At 39.2% G+C, this 11,878-nt stretch overlaps 1 protein-coding gene across 2 annotated transcripts in view; it reads right to left on the bottom strand.

Moving 5' to 3' along the window:
- Positions 1–1,567: 1,567 nt before the first annotated feature.
- LOC141398731 (uncharacterized) overlaps positions 1,568–11,878 on the bottom strand; it is a 152,232-nt gene continuing 141,921 nt past the window's right edge. The window contains exons 1-3 of one of the 2 annotated variants that reach the window (XM_073976343.1): positions 7,412–7,506; positions 3,126–3,298; positions 1,568–3,059 (exon numbers count right to left, since the gene is read on the bottom strand). In XM_073976343.1, coding sequence (XP_073832444.1) covers positions 1,947–3,059; positions 3,126–3,298; positions 7,412–7,472 — 1,347 coding nt within the window. In that variant the 5' untranslated portion in view covers positions 7,473–7,506 and the 3' untranslated portion in view covers positions 1,568–1,946. Of the gene's footprint in view, positions 3,060–3,125; positions 3,299–7,411; positions 7,507–11,878 lie in introns of those variants that run through there. The other variant, XM_073976344.1, reaches the window with a different exon arrangement.

The following is an 11,878-nucleotide window of genomic DNA, read 5'->3' as shown; positions in this document are numbered from 1 at the left end:
CAATGTCCGTCCGTATGTCTATCTGGCTGGCTGGTGCGCACGATAACTCTCGAACGAATGAACCGATTCGGTTCAAATTGTCTTTTGTAATGTTTTGTCCAAACTTAGTTTAAGTTCGAAGATGAGCTATATCGGTCCACTCCTTCCGGTACCTCCCCCACAAAAGTTTGGAAAATTTGTGGGCATGATAACTCTTAAAGGGAGTAACCGATTTGGTCCATACTTTGCACATCGTGAAATTTCTACCAGACTTAGATGAGGTTCCAAATTGCATTCACTTCCCCCCATACGACGGCACAAGTTTCATCAGGGGCAAGTCCATACTTTCTGAGAAAATGGCCGGAAAGGAGCAAAAAGCCCCTATGACACCTTGTGTAGTGGTTGGAGCGCAAGATAACTCTCGAACGGATCTGTCGATTCGGTCCAAAATTTGGCCTTCGTAATATTTTATCAAAACATAGTTTAAATTCGAAGATGGGCTATATCGGTCCACTCCTTCAGGTACCTCCCCCACAAAACTTCAAAAATGTTCGAAATTTTGCGCACGATAACTCTTGAAGGGAGTGACCGATGTAATCTATACTTTGCACATCCTAATATATCTACCAGATGTAGATCAGGTTCGAATATGGACTATATTTGTCTAGTCCTTCTGGTGCCTCACAAAATTTCGGATAAGTTAACTTTAAGACCTGCTCTCGAATCACTTTGATTTTTGTTGAAGCGATTTGCATTCGCTCCCTCCATTACGACGGTAAAAGTTTTTTCAGAGGCAAGTCGATATTTCTTAGGAAAACAGCCCGAAAGGTGTAAAAACCCCCTATGTCACCATATGTGGCGGTCGGAGAGCACGATAACTCTCGATCTGTTCCACCGATTTGGTCCCACATTTGGTCTTCGTCATATTATATCCAAACTTAATTTCATGGGCAATACCGGTCCACAACTTTCGCTTCTTCTGCCCAATATTCAAAAAATGTCACTTAAATGCTAGAACGATATCACTTGAATGGGGCAACCAATTTGGTCCAAACTTTGGATCTCCTAATATTTTATCAAAGTTTAGTTTAACTTCTAAAATGGCCCATATCGGTCCTCCCTAAGGGTATCTGCCCTACAAAAGTTCAACATTTGTGTAGTGCAGTTAATTCCTAATCCACATTTTTGTCGACAAGTTCAAATGTCCAAAAAGGGCCACGAAATTCTGAAGAGACCTTAAATACATTCGATATGTCCGGAGGTGAAAGTTTCGCTTCATATTGGCTGAGGGTATATATCTGTCGGCAAAGTCGACTGACACTTTTTTACTTGTTGATATTTTTTTTTTGAATATCTTTCAAAAACTCCTTTAAAATGTGATCATACCAAATCCAAATATTCTACAAAATTTAGAGAGATGACATCAAAAACAAAAATATTCTTCGTCAAATTTCAATGTGGGTCAACAAAGAAATTAAATGTCTATTTACATTATATATCATAAAAATAGCAGTATCATTTACGTTCCGCCGACTTTAAATTCTATTTCAATAGCTTTACGAAATGCTAATGTCAACACAAAAGAACATTTGATCGACTTTTATTTTATTTAGCAAATATAAAAATAATATTGGTTTTTATCGATATTTTGAAATGAAAATCTTGAAATATATTCTAATGCTGCGTATATCTATAGTTCGATTACACTCAACACTGCGAAATGGGTCTTCCTATTAAAGAAAATAATAATCTTATCATTTTTCGTTTAAGTGTGTATTGTTTTGTATTGTTATTATTAAAAAATAATCGATGTCCAATCGAAGGACAGAGTGTCGTTTATATAATCTTAGACAAACATAAGCCACTTAAAAGTAAGATAATCCTTATATCACTAAAATAAATAGTTATTCAGGTACTTATAAACTAAATTTTAAATTCATCCTTGCTTATAACTAATTTCCCCTGTATTAGTTGTTTCCCACATTAAACCACCTTCTAAATTTACGTTGGGCCTCCTGTAGCGTTGTGTTCTTTGTTTCGGGCATTGTAAAGCAGCTGATTAGGAATATTACCGCTATAATAATGCCGTGATCCATGAGACTCAAATCAAACGAGATGGTGCTGATGATAACAATATGGACCAATTGTTCTCCAATCACGCAGAGAGCAATAAAATATGGTTTCATCAAGAGCGGGAAGGCTTCACCCAAATAGACCGAGGTGAAGGGTGTGAAATAACCCACAGCAAATTGCATACAAGTGCAGAGATATGTGGCGGTGGCCATATTCGATGTGTCCTCTACATCGCTAAGACGAGCGAATAGTGGACCAATACCAATTAGCAAACCTCCAGCAATAAACATGGTCAACATAGCGGTGGTCTTGCGGCCCACTGAATCCACCAGGTAAATAACGCAAATTGCACCCAAGATACGGCCACAAGCCGCTACTGTTGGAACCCAATCGGTGCCATTTTGATGGGCACTATATTGGAAGGCAGCACTGAAGGGTAAGGAGAAACACAAAGCCACCACCACACTACGGAACAGCAACATTTTCACCAAAGGCAATAGACCACGCTTCAAACTTTCTCCCACCGTCAGCGATTCCTCTTCGTTGACATAAACTTTACCCATACTGAGTAGATCATAGGCTTCCTTGGAATGGGAATCAATTGAACGTAACTTGGCATAACATTTCAAGGCGGCATGATCATTGCCCCAACGTATTTGATCAATTGGCGATTCAATGAAATAAATCAATGCCGCCACACCCAAAAATGCTAGGATAATTTCCAAAATACCATGCATGCGATATGTTGAGAATTCCCATGCCGAATTCCAGTTAGATGTGTAAATCATTTGTACAGCAATGCCGAGGGACATGGAGAATTGTTCTACCACCAGGCAACGGCCACGATGTTTTTTCACCGCAATTTCACTGGCATGCATTATAAAGGAAATAATTGCCAGTCCCACTCCGATGCCATTGAGGTAACGTCCTGCCAGCAGGGCATCATATGTGTCGGGAACAGCGGTAAAAATTAGACCTCCAGCGAGTATCAGAACTGAGGATATCACCTGCAAGGGGGAACAATTGGTTAGTTAAATGTTTGGTGTTTATGTGTAAAGAGAAGGAGAACTTACCCAAAGTATTGTTTTACTCAAAAATCTTCTCACTATTGTTGATAAAATTGTTCCAGCAATGACACCAATTAACCAAGAGTTACAGAAGTGTTTTGTCGTTCCCATCATACCGAATTTTGCCCAACCCACACTAATGGCCAGATTCATGCCGGCGGAAAAGAAAATGACACCACCTGGAAAATAAGGAAAATAATATTTTTTATTAGCAATTTGAGAGATTAAGGAGTACAGGAAAGTTTTAGATATGTTTTAGAGCATTTTTGGTAGATCGGTTAAATGTAATACTTCGTGAATCTTCCTAAACTACTTAACGATCGGTGTACTAATAGTGCTTGTGTTGATACCAGTGTCTCTTGAAAACTACATAGCAGAGACTGGCGTAGGGACAAAATTCACCACGATCGTGTCATGCGGCTTCGTACTTGTTTCAATTGGGTTTCCCGAAACTGCTGAATACACCAAGAAGGTAGTACAAAATAGCTTTTGTTAAGCGTATTTTTCCAAGACACGAACATACATTACAAAACATATATTTTAATGAATCAGCACGACATTAAACAACCAATTTTAGAGAAGGATGATACGAAAAACTGTCCCCCGTGTCACGCGGGTTCATGCTTCTTTCAATTGAATTTCCTTAAACTACTGAATGCACCAGGAAGGTAACACACGTGACTTTGCGTTGTTTCATGAGAATTTTACGACGACCGTGTCACGCGTGCTTCTTCCAATTATACATCAATTCAAGAACGTACAGCACCAAACATATCTATAAATATATGAGCGACACATAAGCACGCAATTTTACAGAAGGGTTATAGAAAAAAGGTTCCTCGTGTCACGCGGGTTTCGTGCTTGTTTCAATTGGGTCTATCTAAACAACTGAAAACACACAAAAAGGTTACACAAAAGAGCCTGTGTTTATTCAAGAGAATTTTATCCCTATCGTGTCACGCGGGCTTCGTGCTTGTTTCAATTGGATTTCCGTAAACTACTAAATACACCAGGAAGGTAGTACAAGAGACTTTGCGTTGTTTCATAAGAATTTAATGACGTTCGTGTCACGCGTGCTTCTTCCAATTATACATCAAGGCAAGAACGTACAGCACCAAACATATCTATAAATATATCAGCGAGACATAAGCATGCAATTTTACAGAAGGGTTATAGAAAAAATGTTCCTCGTGTCACGCGGGCTTGGTGCTTGTTTCAATTGGGTCTATCTAAACAACTGAAAACACAGAAAAAGGTTACACAAAAGAGCTTGTGTTTATTCAAGAGAATTTTACCCCTATCGTGTCATGCGGGCTTCCTGCTTCTTCAATTATTCCTCAAGGCACTAACATACATCAAAAACATATATTTAAATATTTCAGCACGACATTAAAACCGCAAATTTAGAGATAGATGGTACGAAAAATGGTTCCTCGTATCACGCGTGCTTAGAGATTGTTTCAATTGGGTTTCTTTAAACTGCTGAATATTCAAAGAAGGTCACGCAAGGGAGCTTTTGTTGATTTATGAGAATTTTAACACAATCGTGTCACACGGGCTTCGTGCTTCTTCCAATTATACCTTAAGACACGTAAAAGTATCGAAAAACATATATTTAAATATATCAGCGCGACATTCAGCACTTACTTTTATAGAAGAATTGTACGGAAAACGGCTCAGGGTTTAGTGGAGTGGTACGAAGTGTTGTACTATTGCCATGTGTAAAGTTCGGAGGGGCCAAACTTGTTATACCGCCCGCCACGAGTTGTCTTGTAGTAAATGAGTAGTATGAATAAGACTACATACTAAATTTAAGATATTTCGGTAAGATAATGTGGCTAAAACCTTCAAAATACCAAAAATCGGGAGGTACGCTTCTATGGGTGCTATATGAAAACGTGGACCTATACTGATCATTGTATGTTCGTACATTTTATAAACACGAAAAACTAAATACCAATTTTCAGCCATTTCAGAGGGATATTGGGGCCACATCCTTTAAAATACCGAAAAACGGTAGGTACCGTCCTATGGGGGCTATAGGAAAACGTGGACCTCTACCGACAAATTTCAGGTGGGGCATTTTATATACCCAACGAAGATTAAATGCTAAATTTCAGCCATTTCGGGGGAATATTGAGGCCACAACCTTCAAAATATCGAAAATCGGGTGGTACCGTTCTATGGTGGCTATGTAATAGCGTGGACCTATACCTACAAGTTTCAGGTGGAAAGTTGTATACCCCCAGCGAAGTCTAAATACCACATTTCAGCCATTTCGGTGGGACAATGAGGCTAACACCTTTAAAATATCGAATATCGGGTGGTATCGTCCTAGGGGGACTATATGAAGGCATAGACCTATACAGACAAATTTCTGTGGGAAAGTTGTATGCTTCCAATGAAGACTAAATGCCAAATTTCAGCCATTTCGGTGTGATAATGAGGCTAAAACTTTTAAAATACCTAAAATCGGGTGGTACCGTTCTATGGGGTCTATATGAAGTCGTGGACCTATACCTACAAATTTCAGGTGGAAAGTTGTATACCCCTAACGAAGACTAAATACCAAATTTCATCCACGTCGCCGGGATATTGAGGACACAAACTCCAAAATACTGAAAATCAGGAGCTGCCGTTCTATTTGGGCTATATGAAGGCGGGGACCTATACCGACAAATTTCAGGTAGAAAGTTTTATACACCAAACGAATATTAAATACCAAATTTCAGCCATATCGGGGGAATATTGAGGTCACAACTTTCAAAATACCGAAAATCGGGTGGTACCGTTCTATGGAGGGCTATATGATGATGTGGACATATACCGACAAATTTTAGGTGGAAAGTTTCATACCTCCAACGAAGACTAAGTAGCAAATTTCAGCCATTTTGGTGGGATATTGCGGCTAAAAAACCAAAATACCGAACATCGGGAGGTACCATTCTATGGGGGCTATATGAAAGTAAGGACCTTCACCGATAAATTTTCCAATGAGGACTAAGTACCAAATTTAAGCCATTTCGTTGGGTATTGAGGCCGCAAACTCCAAAATACCGAAAATCGAAAATATGGGCCTATACCAACACATTTCAGGTGGAAAGTTTTATACCACCAACGAGGACCAAATACCAAATTTCAGCCACTTCTGTAGTTTATTGAGGCCACAACCTTCAAAATACCGAAAATCGGGAGTTACCGTTCTATTGGGGGCTATATGATGATGTGGACCTATGCCGACAAATTACAGGTGGAATGTTTTATACACCCAACAAAGTCTAAATATGTACTAAATTTTAGTGTCATAGTGAGGCTTAAATGTTCAAAATACCGAAAATCGGAAAGTACCGTTCTCAGCCAGAGCAGGATCCGCCTCTAACGAACTCCCAAAGGCGTCAGTCGCAACACCAATGGGAGTAGTTAAAGGGGATATCTTCAAATACTATCTATCATTGGCCGCGAGTAGATGCGACAAAACGGAAACATGCTGAATATCAAAATCTACTTGGCCTCAATACAACGCCAAACGCATAAAGTTTCTAATCAGCCAAAATCGACGGAACCTGGCAAGACTTATTGCAGTGTTAACCGGTCACTGGGCTATTGGTAACCACACAAAGCGCTTAAATATACCACACAACGACCACTGTCGCAGCTGCGGAGATGAAGAAGAGGAGGAAGCTGTGGAGCACCTCCGCTGTTCCTGCCCTGCACAATGCAACGACGACTTAAAGCTACAGGACGACCGTTCCTTCATAATATCGCCGAGATAGCCGAAGTATGTCCGGGAGACCTTCTGCGATTTCTCAACTCATCAGGTTGGATTTAACTGCCAATTTAATACTACGAAATAACAATCCTTGAACGAGTGGTGTGGTTTTCAAAACGGTATTCCTTACATACTAATTTAGGCTATAAAGTATAGCCACCACGTAAACCCACCAACCAACCAGCCCCTAGTTGTGCTACAATGGAACTCCATGTACACACGGGCTTCTTGTTGTTTTAATTTTACTACTAGACACAAACATGCACGACAGAAATTAAAGAATATCCGCGTGACATTAAATAAGATATATTAGAGAAGCACGAAACACATACATTTCTACACGACTTTGTTTTGGCCTCTAAAATTGGATTTGAAACCGTAAGGCGATAGGATATTTGCGTTATTTTTTAATTAAACCAATTTAAAAGCGATGAATAGTTTTCAAATTTGTACAATATACCAACCCGATATTCAAATTTTGCAATTGTTAATATCGATTGATTCACTTGTAAACATTTCTCACCTGGTATTGTTGCATAGATTTGTGGTCGAGATTTTCCGGGTTTCTCTGTGTGTTCAATCATTTTTAATTAATTGAAATTTTTGATTTAATTAAAATTTAAACACTTTCTTGTTATGTTTTGATAGTATTGAAAATTATTTGCAATTATTGGCCAATTAAATTCAGAATAAATTTATGTCACGTATGTAGTATTTATATATCGCAGGCCAATTTTCTCCACCTTACTTTGTTAAATACACCTTAACGACTAACTGCTATTAATGTTCTGTTCTGTGACCTGTATTCTGTTCTAGATTTTCTAATTAAAAATTCTTGGCCAAATATAGGTACACTTATATGCTGCATATCATCGATGTATATCTTCAAGTGTTGGAACAGCACTCTATTGCCCAGATACCACCACCACAACCACCGATAATCTCAGTGAAGAGTCATCGTTTTGGTCACTATCTTCAAGCGTAACAACAGCAAAGTTGCGAACGTCACAACAGATTTTTTTTAGTACAACTGAAGATATTTTTTCAATGGTAACAATTTTTTTGTGTTGCCATGGATTTCGATTAGTGGTGGTATGTGTGTGCTTTTAGTACTCTTTCTTGGACATCGTGACTTTTTTGCCATATATAGAGATAATTTTCAAAATTTATCAGAGGTTATATATCATTATTTGGTGTGACAGTTCACACACATTTTTTTGTTTATAGTAGAAAAGCGTGTTAGGGGACGCCATTTTTTTGCCACACGTAAACAATTGTTTTATTTTGAAATAATCATACATGAATATCAAAAATAGAACTTTCATCACAACCGGACGATGTTTGTTTGGTTTTCTTCGATTACAAATTATTTATTAGTTATTATCGGGATAGGTCGTGTTCAAAAACAGCTATTTACAGTTCAGTTCATTTGATGACAAGTTTAAGAATTCGTCTGAAATTTAAATTAATTTAGAAAAAGAGAGTTTTGTAGTTTTCTTGATTTTAATTGGATGTCATCTAACAGAAGCTCTTCGTTCTTTGTGGAAACTACGATCTGATTTTCGAAGTTGCTTTTTTTTTAATCACTGTCGTCGAGGTCTCATGTTGGCATAGTAGTTCTAGTCTGAAATGTCTTTTATTTTGGACAGAGGTGTAAACAAGCGGTGCAAACAACTTTTGTTTTTCTGTTGATCGTGTAACTATTTTGCTGTCTCGAATCTATTAGGCGTCTACGCACATATCCGTGATCCTATTTATTACTATTAATCGATGCAAAGCTTTTACATTATTTACCAATTGAGGAAAATTAAAAAGTTACAATGTCAGTTTGAATTGGCAGACTGTTTGCTCATAAAATAGTCTCCAAATTCCACGATTTCCGAATATGTAAGAACCCACTGATGGAATGTTGAAATGTCTAAAATACAATCAAATCAAAAATTCTACTATTTAGAATTGATATCTAACAATTACAGCTCGTAATTTAAAGTGCACATAGTGATTTAGATGTCGAAACGAAACCAACTAAGAAGTGATGTATGAGCCAAATTGACTGAGCAGTTAAATGTTATCATTAGAAGATCTCCCAGAGATGCTGCAAATTTAAGATCAAAGTATATTGATCTGAAAAAGCAACTTCGAAAAAATATAAGGGATAATCAAAGGACCGGAGGCGGACTGCCACCAATATTAAATTTCTAATGCGATGAAGAGTTACTCTCATCTTTAATTCGACCTTCTAAATTTGAATTAAAAGATCTAGGATGTGGTGACAACGAATTTACATCAATGTAAATATTCCGGTTTAGGGGTCTACTATTAGGGTTTTGGGTTTTCCCGGTTTTTTAATTCCCGGAAAACGGGAATCAAAAAATCGCCATTCCCGGGAATCCGGGATTTCCCGGGAAATTTTAAAATACGAGAGTGGATCAATATTTCTGTGATTTTTTTATCTTCTCATAGTAACTTACTTACTTAGTTGGCCCATTAAAGAACATTTGTTCCATAGACCGAACTAAGAAAAGATCTCCATTCCTCTCTGCTTTTCACTTGACGTTTTGGAATACCGCGCCTTTTCATTTCTTCATCCACTTGTATGCTCCATCGAAGCTTAGGCCTGCCACTTTCGCAGATTCTGCTTCGACCTTCCTAAAGGTATCAGTTACTTCCTTTACTGATCGTCCCATGATGTCTATGTCATCAGCATGAGCAAATAACATGTGGCTATTGGTGTAGATTGTGTCACATCTTTTGACGTTTGCATCTCGTATTACCTTTTCCAGCAAAATGTTGAATAGGTCACACGAAAGGCTGTCTCCTTGTCTGAAACCTCTTTTGGTACAAAATTGTTCGGAGAGGTTCTTTCCAATTTTAACTGAGGACCTGGTATCAGTTAAAGTCATCTTACAAAGCCGGATGAGCTTTGCGGGGATACCAAATCCAGACATTGCATGGAATACCTTTGATCAGAGTGGACTGTCGAATGCTGCTTTATAATCGACAAAAAGGTGGTAGGTGTCGATCTGCATCTCTTGGGTCTTCTCTAGGATTTGCCGCAGGGAAAATATCTGGTCAATGGTGGACTTGCCAGGTCTAAAGCCACATTGGTATGGTCCAATTATTTCGTTGACCATTGGCTTTAGTCGTTCGCACAATATACCTGACCCTTTCTAATAGGCAATAGGGAGAAAACTTGTGGCCCTATAGTTGGAGCATACAGTCTTATCTCCTTTCTTGTGGACGGGACATAGGATGCTCAGGTTCCAATCGTCGGGAACGCGTTCTTCCTTCCAGATGGTGCTAACTAGCTGATGCATACACCTTATAAGCGCGTCGCCTCCCGTTTTAAACAGCTCGGCTGGTAAGCCATCGGCTCCTGCTGCTTTATTATTCTTCAGCCGGTTGATTGCTGTTCTTTCCTCATCTTGGCCGGGCGGTATACATTCTATACCATCTTCTGGGATTGGATCTGTGGTATCATCGTCTTCGATACTATTGGATACCAGCAGGTTAGAGAAATGTTCCTTCCATATCCTGAGCACGCTATCTGTATCTGTTACCAGATTACCTTGGTGGTCTCTACAGGAGGATGTGCCTGTACCAAAGCCATATGTTTGATGTTTCACTCTTTGGTATAATTTTCGGAATTCATTCTGGCTCCTGTATATCTCGAGTTTTTCACACTCCCGCTTTTCCATTTCTCTCTTTTTCTTGCGGAAAAGACGTTTTTCTTCTCTCCTTTTCTCCCGATATCTCTCTCATGCGCTACGCGTTTCTACTGATTGTAAAGTAGCCCTATATGCCGCATTTTTCTCTCCGGCAGCAGCACGACACTGCTGGTCTAACCATGAATTCCTTTGTGGAGGTCTCTGAAATCCAAGTACGGATTTTGCGGCTGTTTGCATGGAGTGGGCAATATTTTGCCATTGTGTTGTTATGTTATCGGGACAAGGAGTGCTCGCGTTAAGTAATTGGGCTAGTAGAGTGGAATATTCGGTGGCTATCTGTTGTGTTTGCAGCCTATCGATGTCCAACTTCCGCGTTGTGTCTGTTCGTGCTTTATTTGCAACGCTTAGACGGGTACGTACCTTTGCTGCAACAAGGTAGTGGTCCGAATCAATGTTTGCGCCTCGGAACGATCGTACATCCAACACGCTCGATGAATATCTTCCATCTGTCACAACATGATCAATTTGATTACTTGTTCTTTGATCTGGCGACAGCCAGTTGCCCTTATGAATACCATACCATGTTTTTTGCTGCAAAGTCTATCAGCTTCATACCATTGTCAGATGTTTCACTGTGGAGACTGAATTTCCCGACTGTTGGGCCATTTCCAATTTTGGCATTAAAATCGCCTAGAATGATTTTAATGTCATGGGCAGGGCAACGGTCATATGTTTCTTCTAAGCACTCGTAAAATATATCTTTGGTCTGTTCGTCCTTTTCTTCAGAGGGAGCATGAGCGCAAATAAAGCCGATGTTGAAGAATTTAGCTTTTATTCGAATTGCAGAAAGTTTTTCATTCACTGGGGTGAAGCTGGATACCAGATGTTTTAGTCTCCGACTAACTACAAATCCGCAACCAAACTCATGCTTTACGTCATGGCAGCTATAATACAGTGCGTCACTGTTAGGTGTTGTTGTGACGCCTTTCCCAATCCATCGTATTTCCTGTGTGACAGAAATATCAGCCTTGTACTTTTCAAGTACGTCTGCCAATGCGAAGACTGCACCTTCTTTATAAAGAGTGCGAACATTCCAGGTGCAGATTCGCAGATCATGGTCCTTAAAACGTTTGCGGGGTTCGTCAACTTTAGAGGAGTTTGTTTTTCTTTTCTTTCGTTTTTTTTTCATAGTAGGCTGTTTTTTCTAGAGGAGGGTTACTAACCCGACGCCCAAACTCAAGTTTTTAACGTTCTTATGGATGAACGCGCGCCACATGTTATCTCACAACCTTTACCATAGTAGACTACTATGTATGGCAACC

The sequence above is a fragment of the Musca autumnalis genome, unplaced genomic scaffold (genome assembly GCF_047663935.1).
Source record: "Musca autumnalis isolate F117 unplaced genomic scaffold, ASM4766393v1 scaffold_3, whole genome shotgun sequence".
NCBI lineage: Eukaryota > Metazoa > Arthropoda > Insecta > Diptera > Muscidae > Musca > Musca autumnalis.
This window is presented reverse-complemented; position numbering and strand designations above follow the sequence as displayed.